Below are 18,609 nucleotides of genomic sequence, written 5' to 3' on the forward strand. Positions count from 1 at the left end.
GAGGGAGAGGGAGAGGGAGAGGGAGAGGGAGAGGGAGAGGGAGAGGGAGAGGGAGAGAGAGAGAGAGAGAGAGAGAGAGAGAGAGAGAGAGAGAGTGTGCATGATCTATCTGGCTCATACTCTACCAGGATCATTTCCACTGGAAAGGTTAATAGCCATCATATCTTGTTTCATACTTGACAATCCATCTCCTATCTTTGTACCTTCGACCATGCCTAGAATGCCCTCCCTTTTTCCTCTCATTTTCTCCATTTTTCCCTTTCTCCCATTAAGACTCAGCTCAAACACTATCTGAAATTTTTCCTGTTTCCACACAACTGCTAGTACCCTCCCTACTTAAACTACTTTGCTATTCATGTGTATTTATTCTGTATACATTTGTTTATGTGCACATTGTCTCTGCTGATAGTATATACCTTAAGGGCAGATATTCTTTCATTTTTGTCTTTATATTCTCAGTGCTGACTATGATTCCTGAAACAGAGGGCCCTTAATAGATGATTGTTGACTGATTGTTTCTGCTATCACCTCCAGGTCTTAGCCCACTTGCTTCCCTACTTTGTTGCTACCACCCATTCTCCATCACTACCATTCTCCACCACCAACCATTCTCCTTCACCATCCATTCTCCATCACTATCCATTCCTCATCACCATCCATTCTCCCACCAAGTTCTTCTCCTCCCAAGTTCACTGTGCAGACCTAATGCTTTTGGATTTTTCCCTGCCTTTCTCCTATGCCACATAAACCTAAGAGAAAAAGTGGCATGTTTTTGAGAGCTTTTACTACTAGTAGCTGTAGAAAAATAGACACAGGTTAAACCTAACACAGACAAGGTTGAGAGTTTCAGAAGTCATAAAAGCCGGCAATAATAGCATCTCTGATTTTTACCAAAGGATAAGTGGAGAAGCCAGATTATTCTTAACCCCTTTTCTATGAGTGACTTCCCCCAGTCCCTACTCACCCTCTCTTTATTTTTAGGGTTGAGACTCCCTCCCAACAATAAAGAGAGTTCCCATCTTAATATCTCAAAGGGGACCCCACTGGTCAAGGACACTAGATGTCTATTGTGGAACCAACCACCCCAACAGAGACTGCTTTTCAGGGAAATTCATTAACATGTCAGAGGAAACTCAAACTGGAATTCTAAATCTAATATCCTATTGCTTCACACAGGAAAACTCTTAGGTCATTCTTTAACCACGTCAAATTAAAATTAGTCCCTTGGTCTCCCCAGGTTCTTCTAAGATCACACAGAGTGTCTCACTTGTCCATTTCTATCTCCTAAAAATGAAGAAAAATCTTCGTCCTGGTGAGAAGGGCTAGCCAATAGAAGCAGCAGCTGAGTTGACCCTCAGGTGTTAGACTTGGAAGGCCAGCAACATCTCCCCCAAACCTGAGGATCCCCGGTTGATACTAGAGAATGCAGCCTTCACTTCCAGCCCCTTTGACCACAAAGCATTCAGGAGCAATAAAATCAAGGAAGTTATGGCTGTGTCTAGAGAGGAGGATGCGACGGGGAGTGGTGACTGGTGGTCTAAGACAGAGTATAGATGAGTGGTTGACTGTGTGCTTGATTTCCCTGATATAATGGAGTTCAAATGGCTGAATACATGGTGACTGAGTAACTCGTTTAATATTGTCGTGGCTGGCAATGTCCCATGTTTGTGGGGAGTGACTATGCATGCATCTGCCTCTAGAAGGTATCAGAGACATAAGAAGTTCCTATGTAAATGTTATAAACCAATAAAAATTTAGTGTCTGCATAAAGACTTCTTAAATTCTCTGCCAGGCTGCTGTAAGTAGGTTTTATAAGCTCTTTTTTCAACTGTAGCACCTTCTGGGACATTCTATAATTATGATATAATTTTTAGGATATAAATGAGAGTCAGTGTAGTATCATAGAAATGCAGCTACCCAGAAGATCAGGGTCCTAAAACCTTGTATCTTTTCCAAGGCAAAAAAAGAAAAAAATGGTAAGAGCTAGGGAATGAGGATTAAGTGACTTGCCCAGGATCACACAGCTAGAAAGTATCTGAGCTCACATTTGAACCAGGACCCCCCATTTCTCAGCCTGATACTCTGTCTGCTAAGCCACCTAGCTGAAATGTAATTTCTTATTGAAGAAAAAAAGTCAAAATATGTAAGCTTATTCTTATTTTCACAGAGCATGACTCACATACCCTAGCACAACCCACCCATGTTCTAAGCATATCTACACGTTTAATACAGATTGCCAAATTAGCCTGTATATATTTCTGGTTGGCCCTATAGAGTAGAATGAAGATGACACCTCTCACAGCCTTTACAGACTCTAGTAGTTTCTTAAGTAACAAAATAACAAGAGGATTGTCCCATTCCTTGTACCAACTTCTGTCGACCTCTATTACTCCCAGCTAGGGATTTTGGGAGGTTTTCACAAGAGTAGGATGGGTCAGTCATGCTTTAAAGCAAATAGGTATTTATTACAGGGTGTCTTCACCAACAAAAGGAAAGAGTTAGGACCTACCATGAGACACCTAGAAGGAAGAGTGATAAAGAAGAAGGATTCAGGACAAAGGACAATTCAGGATCTCAGCTTCCAGAGAAGGGATCATTAGATGTCACGTGTAATTGTCTCATGCCACAGCAAGAAAAAGGGCATGACCTACAAATTTACCAATTAAAAAGCATCTATTAAGTGCCTACTATGTTCCAGGTCCTTCTTCAGTACTAGAGATGCAATTATAAAAACAAAACAGCTAGTCATCCAACTAAATGCGTGGAAATCTCTACAAACTATCAAGTCCCATAAAAATGTCACTCCTAATGAGGGGATGTCCTCTGATTGGGAATGGCTGAACAAATTGTGGTATCTGTTGGTGATGGAATACTATCATGCTGAAAGGAATAATAAACTGGAGGAATTCCATGTGAACTGGAAAGACCTCCAGGAAGTGATGCAGAGTGAAAGGAGCAGAGCCAGAAGAACATTGTACACAGAGACTGATACACTGTGGTAAAATCGAATTTAATGGACTTCTCTACTAGCAGCATTGCAGTGATCCAGAGCAATGCTGAGGGGCTTATGAAAAAGAAAACTAGCCACATCCAGAGAAAGAACTGTGGGAGTAGAAACACAGAAGAAAATCAACTGCTTGATCACATGGTTCAACGGGGATATGATGGAGGATGTAGACCCTAAATAATCACCCTAGTGCAAATATCAACAATATGGAAATATGTCTTGATCAATGACATATATAAAACCCAGTGGAATTGCACATTGGCTGCAGGAGGAGGTGGGGGGACAACAGGGAAAGAACATGAACCTTGTAACCATGGAAAAATATTCTAAATTAATTAATTAAATGACATTTTTCCAAATAAATGTCACTCCTCTAGTCAAGAGGGGAGAGGATTGTGTCTTTCATCATCTTCCCATCAAGGTAACACAATGATATTGGATTTTAGCACAGGGCTAGGCACATTCTGGCCAATACTGTGTATTGGTTCCAAGGTAGAGGAACAGTAAGGGCTAGGCAATAGAGGTTAAATGACTTGTCCAGGATCACACAGCTAGTCTGAGGCCAAATTTGAAAGCAGAACCTTCTGACTCTAGCCTGGCTCTCTATCCACTGAACCACCTAGCTGCCCCTACCACAGGACTATATTAACATAGGTCAAGGGAATTTCCAGAAACAGAGTGAGAAGATGTTCCATGCTTAGAGCACAAGCAATCTGTGGCAATAGAGACTATGTCCCACAAAACCAGAGAGATTTTGTAGACAGTCACAATCATTATTCAGTTTCTGGATGTAGCTGCAAACTTTTTCATGGGGGAAAAAACATCAAAATAAGTCACTGCTTTAAAATGTATATAGTATGCATTTTCTAAAAATGAAACTACTTCTCTCTATGAGTTGTGAAGAATATATGCTGTTAAGGTTCTATCGAACAGCAAGAAGGCACTTTTTGTAGAGAGAAGGGAAAAAAAGATTAAACTGAGTCTTCCTGACAAGTGATTTAAATCGCATCTTCCTGGCTGTGATTGAAATTATGACTTAAATCAATTTGATTTAAATCAAATTCACCCTAGAAGGAAGATAAGCCAAAGTCACTCCAAGTCACTTCTGGGTTCAGTATGGGTAAAAAATGCATAGCTCTGTTCTTCCACCCTGTAGGCTAAAATCATGGAGGAAACCTGGAAGGGCCTTCCAATAGTCATCTGGGGAAAGCAGTTTTACTTTGTGCATCCTTAAGACAGGATAATGAGGCCCCTTGCACAGTCATGCCCGTAGCACTGTCTCCTCCAAACAAAGCCACATTCTTGGAATTGTCCAATGCCCCAGCAGCTGCATTAAGTAGATTTTAAAAAGTAAATATTTTTAGGACAAAAAGAAGGCCAGTAGGCAGGCACTTTGGAAGCTTCGTGACAGCATGAAATAGGAAGAGGGTTGTACAAAGCAGACAGACCCTCTGGTCTGGGAACTGCGGTTTGAATTTGACAAATTTTCATTAATTCTAGTTTGGTCTTCTCTCTAATTTAATTTATGATCAGCACAGGTTAGGTTTGGTTAAAGAACTCCTAATACACACATCCATTTGTATTGAGCTAGATCCTGCCAGGATCTCCCTCCTCTTTCTCAAAAGTGTACAACCACGAGACCTTGCCAGTGGCTCTGCTGCTACACCCTCCAAGAAGGATTGTCTCGCACAATTAGAATGTGAGTTCTGAGGAGCAGGTCAGTTTTGCTTTTCTATTTCTATTCTCAACTTTCTGCAAAGTGTTTGACACTTAGTAAGTACTTTATGAGATCATTCCATCGCCCAACCTTCTTTTTTCTTTAGCTGTCCCCCATGCCTGAAATTTTCTCCCTCCGCATCTATCCCTCCTGGTTTCCCAGAATGCCTTCAAGTCTTAGCTAAAACCACATTTTCTAAAAAAAGCCTTTGACAATCCCCCTCGATGCTAGTGCCATTCCTGTGCTGATGGTTTTCCAGTTATCCTCCTGTGTAGCTTGTTTGTACGTACTTGTTGGCGTGTTATCAACACTAATAGATGGTGAATGCTTTTTGAGAGCAGGAATTGGATTTTTTTTTAATTTTTGCTTTTTTTGGTTTGTTTTTGCTTTCTCTTTCTACCCAGTGTTTAGTCTGGTACCTAGCACATAGTAGGTGCCTAGAAATTACTTACTGGCTTCACTTAAAAAATTCCCCCTGCCCATTCCATTCTATTCTCAGCATGGCATGGGAGATAGAAAGATAACCTTGAAACTAGAAGGGTCTGGTTTCAGGTACTGCTTCTGATGCATACCGGTTGTGTGACCTGGGACAAATCACCTAACATCTCAGTGCTCTAGGCAACTCTCTAAGAGTAGAAGTTTCAGATAAGACACCATCTTGTCTTGGAAGAGAAAGCCTCCTCTTCCTTACCAGGATCCATGGAGTTTCCTTTACCAGTGAAATCATTGGTCCAATCCTTTTCCCTATCTCTATTCATTCTCAAAGCTAGCTTCAGTCATGGGACCAGATCATACGATTCTACAGTTTCTGTGGGACCTCCTCCTGTCCCATTCCCATTCACTGTAGAAGTTTAGAAGGATACTCTTCTTTGAAGGAAATATTGATTTCATTTCATAAGTGGATTCAATTTAAATAGGGAAGGGACAGGTCAAAGAACCCAATAAATTGTTGTATAGAATACTATTTATCAGCATCTCCACCACTAACTATGATCTTAGCTAGACTTAAATGAGGACTTACATCCCACACTTCTTCTGGATCCCTGAAGAATATCCTTACAGACCTTAGTCTGTATTCAAGTGTTTGAAAAGGCATCTAAAGAAAGAAGTATTTAACTTAATATGTTTGGCCCCAAAGAGCTTAGAACCAGGAGCCCTTATTGGAAGTGCCAAAGAGTCCCATTTAGAATAAATGTCAAGAAAAAACTACCTAACAATCAGAAAGGTCCAAAAATGGAATGGGCTGCCTTGGGAAGTAAAGGACTCCATCTCAGTAGTGGTCTTGAGGCAGGATGCCCGCTTGGCAAGCAAGTTGTAGAAGGAACTATTCTTGACCATGGTCTGTACTAGATCGAGGGGTCAGCAAGCTAAGGCCTGAGGACAAAATCAGACCTTCTGCCTATTTTTGTAGGACCTTCAAGCTAAGAACAAAACCAAGCAATGGGCCAGGGTTGGTTGGAGGACTATAGTTTGTCAATCCTTAGACTAGATGGTTGAATTGGTTCCTTTAATCTCTCAAATTTTGTGATTCTGTGATTAAGCCTGGTCAAAATCACAATTTGAGTTGTTCTTTAAAGGTGAGCACACACTTCCCATAGCTACTACCACCACCTCCATATTATTTCTCTCGCTCTTGAAATATATATATATATATATATATATATTTGTGTGTGTGTCTGTATCTCTCTGTCTCTGTTTTTCTGTCTCTAACTGCCTCTTTGTCTCTATATCTCCCTCTATCTCTGTATCTCTCGTTGTCTCTGTCTCTCTGTCTCTTCATCTCTTTCCATCTCTGTATCTCTGTCTGTCCCTTTCTTTCTCTGAATTCTTTTGTCTCTCTATCTCTGTGACTTTTTATGTCTGTCTGTCTGTCTCTGTATTTGTTTTTGCATCTCTCTCATATCTTTCTTTGTGCCTCTGCCTATTCTCTGTGTCTGCTCTCTGTTTCTGTCTGTCACACACACACACACACACACACACACACACACACACACACACACACACACACACACAGTGTAGAGTTGCCATTCTCATCTGAAGGCTAAGACAGAAAGATCACAGACACTCCAAATTCAAACACCATCTTGCCAAGAGCCTCTGCTATAACTGGCAATAACGGACCATGATGCAGCCTCTATTCCAAAACCTTTAGAAAAGGGCCACCCCTATCCCAGAAACAGCCCATTTCCTCTTCTGGGCAGCTCTGGATGTAGAACTTTCTCTTTTGCTTTGTTTCCCCTTTCCTCCTATTCAATTCAGCCTCTCCACTCCAAGTTCCTTTCAGCACTTGCTCTGGGAATTCCTCCAATGTGTCCTTCCTTCATCACGAAGACATGATAGAGATTAACTGGAGAGAATTCACACCATCTATTGAGTTCCGTTGAGACAGGAAGGACACAAATTTAAAACCTTATTACTGCAATAAAAGGAAACCTAAAACTCCCTTCATTTTGGGACTATGTTCTAGGCAAGGCAAAACAATTTTTGGAGTGTAGGAGATCAAGGCAGACCTTCTGCATGGATAATAGGAAATGTCACCAGCATCTACTGGAAGAGAGATTAGTTCAATAAAAGAAGAAAGCCCCATTTATGGGGCCACGGTAAGATTTTTGCTTACTTTTCACTTCCACACACATAATTCACATGGTTATTAATATGGACTCCTACTGTTTTGAGCAAATAAACAGCTGCTGATGTTTTGTGACCAAAACCACTCTATTAAAGCTTTCCTCTGTAACAATTGTACTTTCTGCCTCTCCAAACCCTAAAAGGCTCCAACAGAGGTGGGGAAAAAAGTCTGAGAGCCTATATGTACACTAGCCCTGAACCATGGCTGAGAAGGAGAAAGAAAAGATTCAGAAGAAGAAAGGAGACAGTGGAAGGTGTTTTAGGTCTAGAGAAAAAAGATTGGGTTTGAATCTCACCCCCAACTCTATATAATCCTGAGAAAGTAAAAAACTCCCTGGGCCTTGGTTTTGTTCATCTATAAAATGAGGGGGTGGACTGTATGACCTCAAAGGCCCCCTCCACTTATAGCTCTAAAGGTAATAATTCTTGATGAATGACTGGAACATCCCCACCTCCTTAATTCTGAGATTAAGTCAAAGGTAAAGCACAATAAGCAGGAGAAATAGATATACCTAGCACATCTTGGGCCTTTAAATATGGTTGAGCAACTGTTGGTATGCCATCAAGGAAAGGATCAAAGATTGGTTTTCATGCATAGAATAGTGTTTCAAAGGATCATGGTTTTAAAGGAGAAAGGAAACTTAAAAGAAAAACCCCTTCAATTAATCAATCAATCAAGGCTGTATTTGGCACCTATTCTGTGCCAGGTATTGTGCTAGTCCCAAAAGTGAGGTAAGGCTCTTCCCTCAAGAAGCTTATATCCAATTATACATCATTTTACAGTGGACAACTAAGTTTCCGAGAAAATTAAATGATTTTCCCAACCAAACATATAGTGGAAGAGCTGCCATTTGAATCCAAATCCATCCCTCCTTCCAACATACCATGCTGCCTCCAGCCAAAGTAAGGAATACTCCTCTCCTGAAAAAAAGATTCTAAATCCCCTGATTCCCCAGCCTCCACTGCCCTCAATCTATAGTGGATACTTCCCCACTGATTACCAGAGAGTTCTTGTTTTCGGAAAGTTCTTGGAGGAAAACCTCTAGTGGTGAATTCTAGGAAAACTTGGGAGCCATCCATTTGGCTGAAGTGGTAGATGGATGTGAGAGGTACTCCAGAGATAGAATTGACATCAAGGTACCTGATTGGTTAGTGAGGGTAGAAGAGGAGAAAGTCAAAGATAACCAACCATAAGGTGTCCTACCATGGGAGACCAAGCCCACTGATGAAGTGAGAGGATGACAGCTAACCATGAATTTAAGAGGTATGATGCACTGACAGCAGGGGATAGAGGGGGAACTCTAATTTTTTTAACCTAGAAAATGGATGGGAAAGAATTGAAGAAAAGAAAGATCCAACCCTGTGGTAAAAGATAGTCAGAGGATAAGAATGGTGGATCTCAGTGATCATTTACCGATCAGAAGCTCACAGTCCCAAAATAGGAGCCTGGAGTCCTGTGTTGGTCAGCTGGTTACAAAGAGGATCTACACTGATTTTCCAAAACCTCATGATAAAAGCGTAGATCCTAATCGAGTAATCAAAATATGACATAATGGACCAAGTATTGGACCTGAAGTCCGGAGGAGGAGTGTTCATAGAAAGCCTATGGCAATTATTAGTTCTGGGATGATAGGCAAAAGCCTTGGTCTCTTATCTACAAAAGAGGGATAAGAAAATTTCTAGCACCTACCTCATGGGCTTATAAGGTTTAAATGAGATATGAGAAACACTCTACAAACTAAAGAACCAAAACAAATGCCTGCTCTTATTATTATTCAAACAGGAATGTCAGAATTAGAGGGGTTTTTTAAATGTTCCATTTCTAATTCTCCTAGAGAATCCTCACCAACCTACATTATCAAGGGCAAGTAACAATTTATGTCAAGTTAGTAGAAAAGAATGCTGAATTCATTTGTTTTAATGCAGCATACTTCTAGAAGGTTGGGTTTTTTTTAATCCTTAGATTGCTTTTTCTTGAAAATTTTTTTTCTTTCTCTTCCATCAAGACATGACCCTGGTCTATTAATAAACTTCTCAATCCAACCTTAAATTCTATTACTGTGCTGTCTCCAAGTATCAATTCCATTGTTACTAATGCAATTTTACCCACAATTGCTGTTCATTCATGGGAATAACAAAAGCTCACATTTATATTACCTTGTTGCCTCTGATAAACTCAAAGTACTTAGCAAACATCATATCCTTCATCTTTAAGATCCCCTCACTAAAGACAGAAGGTAGATTTTCTTATTCATTTTGGTGATTACCTGGAAAATGGGTCACTTTATAAATGGCACCCAAAAGGTCACTGAGACCAGCAAAGTAAAAAAAAAAAATCAATCTCCTGAATTCCAGATTATACCAACGATTTTTCTACTTACTACCCAAGGAACATCGAGGTGGCCAAGTGGATAGTGTTGGGCCTGAATTCATCTTCCTGAGTTCAAAATCAGTCTCAGGCACTTATTAGCTGTGTGACCCTGGGCAAGTCACTTCATCATGTTTGCCTCAGTTTCCTCATCTGTATAATGAATTGGAGAAGGAAATGGCAAGCCATTCCAGTACCTTTGCCAATAAAACCTCAAATGGAGTCACTATAGAAATGACCAAACAAGACCCTGGGAACTTCATACAATGTACCTCACCTATCTCAGCTTCATCAGTAAAATAAAGAGATCAGACTGGATGGTCTTTGGTGTCCCTTCCAGCTCTAAATCTAGGATCCAAAGATAATATATGACCATTTCCCAGGTTTTTAAGGGACCAATTTTTATACCACATATAGTCTGTTACCTTGGCGAGCAACCTGATATTACTGATCAGATGAACATTAATGTGCACATAATGTGTCTAATATACTTTCATGAAATGAAAATTGTTAATAATACATTCTTCCTATTGTTGGAATGAACTAGATTCAGTGAGGGAGGATAATGGATTTAGAAATCAATCAAATACTCTAACACACTATTAATTACAATATTCAAAGAAATGTGAGTGCTTGAAAATAACTCATCCAGTAATTCAATTCTTTTTGCAAGAGATGTTTAATTTCTTATTTCTCAAAGTCATCAATCCCCTCCACAACAACAAAAAGAAATCCTTATCTTGCAAATTCCCCAAAGATACTTGTTGTCAAAAGTCTTTTGTTGGGGCAGCTAGATGGTTCCGTGAATAGAGGAGAGGTCCTGGGTTCAAATCTGACCTCAGACACTTCCTAGTTGTCATAAAACCCCAGTTTCCTATCCCTGACCATTCTTCTGCCTTGGAACCAATATTTAGTAATGATTCTAAGATAGAAATAAAAGGTCTAAACCCAACAATGTCCATTACTGTTTATTTTAAATATCTTTGCTTAAAAAAACAAACCAAAAATAACATTTGATTTTCTCATTTGTTTGGGTTATTTAAAATTTGTAGAGTATTTCACAGCCTCACTAGCCCATGAGGTTGGTGCTAGAAGTATTCTTATCCCTATTTCATAGATAGGAAATTGAGGGTTTTGCCTATAGTCCCAGCATCATAGCCTTTTAGATGAATGCCACTGTTCCTGACTTCAGACCCCAAACTCTCTGTCCACTACATCCTTTTTTGATCATTTGAGTAGCATCTGGACTCATTTTCATGAGATCCCCATCTACCTCAGTAGGATGTGAACTCCCTGAGGGCAGGGTTTGGAGCTTTTGTATTTTTGTCCACATCACAGCATGGGATGTAGGCTCAATATATGCTTGTCATATTGGACCCACAATTGCACTCCCCAATTTGTCAGTCCCCATTCCAAAAGGCAAACTCACCTTCAGCACCTTTTTGAGCTCACATGTAAGGCTTGTTTACAAGACCCCAGCTTTCTTCCCCAAATATAAATGTTTGATTCACACTTATTTTGTTTATAGGAAACCGAGGTAAAAAGCACATTTTTGAAATTTATCCCTCATTTCCAATCCATTTCATTAAAAAAAAAGTTTAAGATCTGCAATTGAACTCCCTAGAGATTCCCAAACACCATCTAATTAAATCATTCAAGCACAAAACAAATTAAAATTAAATATTAGGACAAACCCCATGAGGAAAATATACTTTTCAGCTTTGACTGAAGACCTCAAAGTGAGTGAGGCTCCAAAGCTACTTCTAATTGCAGGGCCCATTCATGCACATTCTTTAGGATGCTTGGTAATATTTCAGTGAGGCAGCAGCCCAGTCTGCTTTGGAGAGAACAAGCTTTGGAATCAGAAGACTTTGGTTAAAATTCCTACCTTTCTACTTAAAAGAAGATCTGTGATATAAGTGCTTCAGAATTGTCATGGGCTCTAATCCCTCCTCCAAAATCTCCTAGCTGTGTGTCCATGTACAAGACACATAATAATAATAACTAACATTTATGTAGTGCCTACCATGTGCCAGGCACCATACTAAGCTCCTTCCAATTATTATCTCCTTTGATCCTCAAAACCATTCTAGGAAGTAAGTGCTGTTATTATCATTCTCATTGTACAGATGAAGAAACTGAGGCAGAGTTAAGTGACTTGCCCAGGGTCACACAACCACTAAATATCTGAAGCTGGATTCCAAATCAGATTTTCTAGACTGCAGACTCAGTGTTTTATCCACTGTGCCACCCAGGTTCCCTTTAACCTCCAAGTCACAGTTTTCTTATTTAAAAAATGGAGAGGATAATACCTAAAAATCCCACTTTACAGAGTGTTAGTAGGTACAATATCTTTTGCAAACCTTAAACTTACATGTCATTAAAACTTATTTCCTTTGTGACATTTTTGGATTTTATTGTTTTGTGCTTTTGAGTTTACAAGATGGCTTCTATCCAGTGGAAAGGATGGTAGCTGATCTAGGCTCTAAGGCAATATGAATATTATTTGAACAATGATTATAAGCCACAAATAATCCTTACTCAGTAGCATAAACCAATAGCTGTTTAAAAGCTCAGGCCACCATGCTGGTCAAGGAATTACCCATTGGCTGCCTTGAATCAAGACTAGATTGTCTTACTTGGGTAGCAAACTGATATTCTTATAGTACAGGTATGATCCTGTCTATTCCTCCACTCAACAAGCACCAATGGATCCCTATTTCCTCTTTGAAAGTACAAACTCCTCTTGGGCCTTTAAAACACATCACACTTTGGTTCCAACTTTTCTTTCCAGATGAATTTCATATAAGTCCAACCAAATTCACCAGCTCACCTATTTATGCCAATCCTCCCATTTCTTTGAATCCTTAGTTCCATTTGAAACTTAAATGCCACCTTCTGCAAGAAATCTTTCCTAATTCCTCTACCCCAGCCCTTGCCACTCCTTTGTTTTTTTTTTTATCTTAACTTTCTCAGAATTGGTTCTAAAACAGAAGAACAGTAAGGTAAGGGCTAGGAAATTGCAATTAAATGACTTGCCTAGAGTCACACAGCTGGGAAGTGTCCTGAGGCCAGATTTGAATCTAGGACCTTCTGTCTCTAGGTTTGGCTCTCAGTCTATCCAGCTGTCCTCTCTGCCATTACTTTTAACATAAATCTTTCCCATTAGAATGTAAGCCCCTTGGAGGCAACCTGTTTGGCTTTTGTCTTTGTATACACAGAACCTAGCACTGTGGCCAGCTCCCATTGGGCTCTGAATAAACTGAACCCAGTCTCTGAGGCTACATCATTATTATTTGGATTATAAATATAAGCCATGAATAATTCTGACTCAGCAATCTAAACTACTAGAACTGCCAGAAAGCTCAATCAACCAACCTGGTCAAAGGCCCACCCACTAGCTACTCATAATCAAGATCAAATTGTTTAAACATTTGTTGATTGATGGAATTGAGTTGAAGAATTTTGATGCCTAAAGCCTGGTTCATGGAATCTTTATTACTCCCTAATGCACTCAGGGGGATTCAGTACACCCTTTCAAACCTCTATCTTTAAAATAAATAAATAAATAAATAAAGGTAGAGCCTTGTTGCTTTGTTGGCTCCTCCAGGTTTTCTGGTATGAACAATACTTAATTGCAGGGGGTTTTTTTTCCCTTAAAGAAAGTCACAATACCTATTCTATTTTAATAACACATTCACTGAATGGCTCACAGCTAAAAACTACACATCTAGCTCTCACAGAAGAATCTTTCCATTGTATTCTGCCTACCTGTTTTCTGACCAAAGGGAAATGGATGGGAGAATTATAGACTCTCAAACCCAGGGATGGATGGGACCTCAGCAGCCTCCTTGTATAACTCATATCCAACCAAGAATTCCTTCTCCAACATGCCCAAGCAGTTGTCCAGCCTTTGGTAGGAGTCCAGGGAATGCCAAGCCATTGCCTTCCAGGGCAGTTCGTCCCACTGATTTTTATGGCTTGAATTGTCACAAAGTTTTCCCTTCCATCAAAACCAAATCTTCCTCCCTGCAGCCCTCACTCACTGCTCCTGGTTCTAACATTCAAGGCCAAACAGAACAAATTTAATCCTTCTTCTATATAAATAGTCCTTAGATACTTCAAGACTATTGTCATACCCTCATTAAGTCTTCACCTTCTCCAAACTAAATATTCTCTCATTTATCAACTAATCCTTATGTTAGTAGCTAGATGGCACAGTGGCTAGAGCCCTGGCCCTGGAGTCAAGAAGACATGAGTTCAAATGTAGCATCAGACACTTACTAACTATGTGACCTTGGACAAGTCACTTAACCTCTATCTGCCTCAGTTTTCTCATCTGTAAAATGAGGATGACAATATCACCAATAGGTTTGTTGTAAGGAACAATTGAGATATTTGTAAAGGACCTAGCACATAGTAGGTGTTATAGAAATACTATTACCATCATCAGAGCCTGCTAAGACTTTTGAAAGCCCAACAGTTATCTACTCTATTAACTATAGTTCTTGGTTTTAGATCCCTGAAAGATGGACATGCTATCTATTGCTTTATCCAAGTCATTAAGAAAAATGGTGAATAGAAACAATTTCTGGACCACTATAGATGTTCTTTGGAGGGAGTCCCAAACATAAATGACTACTCTTTGGATGTAGTCATCCAACTAGTTCTGAATTCACCTAATGGTACTATCATCTGGTCCATATCTCTCCATCCTTTTCACAAGGATAACACAAGAGATGGTCATAGGGCTTGTTGTGAATGATATTTCTTTTTTCTGCACCTTCACTAACTAATACTTTAATAAGACAAACTAGAATTTTGCCAACAATCTAAGATAAGTTCACAGGTCTGTAGTCTCTAGACTCCATTTGCTTCCCCTTTCTAAAAATTGAAAAGATTTTCTTTCTCCAATCCTGTACCACACCTCTCTTCTCCAAGATTTTTCAAATCACTAGTAGCTCAGCAATCACAACTGCTAAATATTTTGATACCCTGGGACTAAAGGTATGGATTTAGAATTGGAAGGAGCCTTAAAGATCATTGAGCCCAACCTATTTATTTTTAGAGATGAAAAAACTGAGGTCCAAAGAGGTTAAATGATTTATTTGCCCAACAATATGAAGGTTGCAAGTGGGAGAGCCACCATGACTGTGAACTTATCAATGGCAAGGTAGGTGCTCTCTTACTACATCCCTAGGTTTCAGCTCCTTTTTTTGCCATTTTTGTTCTCTCTTTTCTAGTCCCGGGATCATTCTTCTTGGCAAAGAAAAAAAAAGGGAAATATAGAGTTCAGCACCTGTGCCTTTTCCCCATCATCCATTATCACCATCTCATTGAACCTGAGCAGTGAATGCTTTCTTCTGCTTTCTTTGTGCTTTCTTTCCCCTAATATAGCCTGAAAGGAAAATACCTTTGTGGTTGGCCTTAGCTCTCCCATTCAGGACCCTATAACTACTCCCCAGGGTCCCAAGCTCAGATTGATGCCCCATTACTTCCCCTGAACACATCTACAAATAAAAAATCACTCTGAATCTGGAAGCAGATTTGAAATGTTAAAGTCAGGTCAGTGAGCCTCATTTCACAAAGTTCTGAACGTCCCTGAGGCAAAAATTCCATTTCTACTGCAGAGCAATTTTTGGAACCAGATGTATCTGGTGATAAAGTACAAGGAAGAATTATCAGCAACAGGCTGCTGACAGTCAGAGGCAGAAAAGGCTCCTTCTATGGTGGGCTGCTGGAAATAGACAGAGGGGCAGGTGTGTTGTGGAAAGCTGCAGACTGAGGCCAGATTTTGTTTGCAACGGATCTGTCCGGCAAGAGACCTGTACGCGTTGTGACTCCTGTGGCAAGAGCTGATCTGGGGATGACTGAAGTATAAGGCTCCCTCCACCCTTCCCACCCCTTTTAAGCAGAGGGACTGCTGGGGCTGAGAAAGAAGGCAAACCGAACTCATTCAGGGAGTGGGAATGGCGAATGAGCCCTGTGTTGTTAGATGGTTTGGGTTGAAAATTCAAGCCCGCTCAGGGCCACAGAGAGTCGCCCAGGTGGGGGTTAGAGAGGCTCGCCCCACCTCCGCGTCTCCAGTGGGGGCCCGTTCTCAGCTAAGGGCTTGTCCGGCAGGGGGCAGGGCGCGCAACGAGAGCTGGAACTGTCACCCCACCCTGAGTGGTACAAGCAGCTTCCAGCCAGCTCCTGGTCAAAAGAAAAGAGCAAAGAAACAAGAATATCCTCTTCCCTTCAAGTAACTAGCCCGGAACCAAGAACAGACACAGCCTCGCAAAGCACCGGGAATGCTAAGGGAAAAGGGATGCTTTAAACCGCTTCTCTGCACACATAAGCAGGCACGCGCACGCACGCATGCACACACACACACAGAGATATACACATAGGCAGGCACATTTCAGGCATGGAGGCACAAGGAGGCAGTCACACTAGCTAGGTCCGTAGGATCCCGCTTCTCCCCTCAACTCAGGCCAGGATCTCCCTTGCTTTTTCTAGCCTGGTGCCTCCCGATCTTTCAGTTCCAGGGTCCACCTCCAGTACCAGCTCCAACTCCAGGGCTGCCAGCCTACTGGCCCATGACTGCGCCCAGGGCCCCAAGCTCCCAGGGGCTCTGAGAGTCGACACCTGAGTCTTCTTCAGAAGGACTCGAGTGATCAATAGGCACAAGTAGCTAAGTAGGGGGCCAGAGGCTGGGGAGTTGAGGGGCAAAGAAGGGGTGAGGCGAGGGGAGGGGCAGCCGCTCTTCAAGGGGCTTGCGAGGCCCCTCCCCCAGGCCCGCAGGCAGGGGGATTCCCGGCTTCCACGCTCCCTCCAGCAGTCCAGCTGCGAGCCCAGAAAGGAGAGCAGGGCAGACGGGAACGAACGCGCTACCTCCTTTCTTCCTTCCTTTCTCGAACCCGTTCCTGCACCCCCAGGGCCCCACAGGCTGCTAGGGCCCAGCCGCCGTTTCCTTATGCCAGGCAGCAGAGAATGAAAGACGTGTGTGTGTGTGTGTGTGTGTGTGTGTGTGTGTGAGAGAGAGAGAGAGAGAGAGAGAGAGAGAGAGAGAGAGAGAGAGAGAGAGAGAGTCCAGCAGTCCAGCACGTGTCTAATTTTTGTGTGACTACGTGCTGGTCACCTCTTTGAGGGTTAGTGAGGATATGCACGCGTGTCCCTGCGTGTGTGTGTGTGAATGAGTCTCTCTCTCTCTCTCTCTCTCTCTCTCTCTCTCTCTCTCTCTCTCTCTCTCTCTCTCACACACACACACACACACACACACACACACACGCTCACGGTCCGCCTCAGGCACTAATGGACACCCCTGCGTGTACATATGTATACAGACAGCGCCTGCAGGTTGGTCACAGGTAAAGTTCCCCCCCCCCCCCCCACGCAGCCACCCACAATATGCGTGTACTCTTGCAAGAGTGCTCATTCAGACTATTGTCATCATTGACTAGTCACACCGACCTGGGCCGAGGTTACTCTATAGAGTCGATAGAGACCCAAGTGTTCCGCCCCCGCCCTTACCTCTCCCACCTCCCACCTCCAGCTCCCCACACATACAGACACTCACACACACACACCACCACCACCACCACCACCAACCGGTCGGTCCAGCAAAGTTTCCCTAGGAAGCGTCAGTGGCGAAGGGCTCGGTGTACCTTGAATATGCTGTTTGATGACATTCTCCAGGTGGTCCAGACGCTCGATGATCCTCAGAGTGTCCCCTTTGTCCTCGTCCAGCTTCTTGTCCGGCACCGGTTCCTGCACCCTGACATAGACGCTGGCGATATAGTTGGTGACCCAACCCACGTAAAGCAGGCAGATGATGTTGGTCATGCCGCTCAGGATCACGCAGGTGGACACCAAAGTTTTGGTCTTCCTGGTGCACACCATCCTGCGCTCCCTCCATAGAGAGGGGGAGCTCCCCGCGCTCCCCAAGGCCGCTGAACTGTCCCCAATCCTCCACACCCACCCGCACGCTCCAAAGGACTCCGCGATCTGGAGCCGGCGGGATGGCGGGATGCCGAGCTGACGGGTGGTAGAGTCCCTGGCTTTGGAGAGCAAAGCCCAGGCTGCTCGCTTAGGGCCCGAATCCCCGGCAGGATCTTCGCTGCACAGTCCCAAGTTTGCTGCTCCCGCTGCCGCCCTAGCAAATAGCTCTATTTACTAGGCGAACCGCAAACAAATAGGAGAAACGAAGCCGAAGCACCTCCAGCAGCCGCTCAGCGGCGCCCAGCAGCCGGGCACCGCAGCGCGCAAGTGTGGCAAACTTTGCAGCTGCCCGGGCGCCTGGCCACGCCGCTCCCCATCGCCCTGCGCCGGCTCTCTGGGCAGACCAGCCCGCGCAGCTAGAAGGAAGGAGGAGGAGGTGGCGGCGGCAGCGGAGGCTGCAGCGGGCCAAGCCCGAGAGCAGGACTGCCCGGCCCCCTCCGAGCGACAAGCGCCGCCGCCAATCGCGCTCCGGCTCAGGAGAGGGGCTGGGGAAGTGCAGCAGCGGACCAACGGGGACCGCGCAGGGGGCGGAGTCCGAGCCGGCGCCCCACCTGCTCTGCTCCGTTCCCCAGCCCCCCAGCCCAGCTCCCCTCTGGCGCGCGCCCCAGGAGAGGGCGGGGGAGGGGGGAACCCTCTCCTCCCGCCTCAGGGCCCCGAGCTCCAGTCCCACTCCTGGGCCCCATGCCAGCCAGAGCCTCGTTCGCCACTGGATTGGAGGGCTTTCCTTCCAGCCCCAGATCCCTGGCAGAGAGGCCGCGAGGGCTGGGGACTGGGGGGTTGGGGACCGGGTGGAGAGATCCACTGGGTTCTCTTTCCTGCTACTACTCCTGCCGCAGGGGTCTCCCTAGGCTCCAGATTGCTGGCTCCTAGCCCCAAGGCTCTCTCGGATTCCTCCCATCCAGTCCT

At 43.3% G+C, this 18,609-nt stretch overlaps 1 protein-coding gene across 1 annotated transcript in view; it reads right to left on the reverse strand.

The window, feature by feature from the left end:
- Positions 1-18,036, reverse strand: part of GALNT18 (polypeptide N-acetylgalactosaminyltransferase 18) — a 527,538-nt gene extending 509,502 nt beyond the window's left edge. The window contains exon 1 of the mRNA XM_044681827.1: positions 17,370-18,036. Coding sequence (XP_044537762.1) covers positions 17,370-17,604 — 235 coding nt within the window. The 5' untranslated portion in view covers positions 17,605-18,036. The remainder of the gene's footprint in view (positions 1-17,369) is intronic.
- Between the last annotated feature and the right edge of the window lie 573 nt (positions 18,037-18,609).

The sequence above is a fragment of the Gracilinanus agilis genome, chromosome 6, assembly GCF_016433145.1.
Source record: "Gracilinanus agilis isolate LMUSP501 chromosome 6, AgileGrace, whole genome shotgun sequence".
Classification (NCBI taxonomy): Eukaryota; Metazoa; Chordata; class Mammalia; order Didelphimorphia; family Didelphidae; genus Gracilinanus; species Gracilinanus agilis.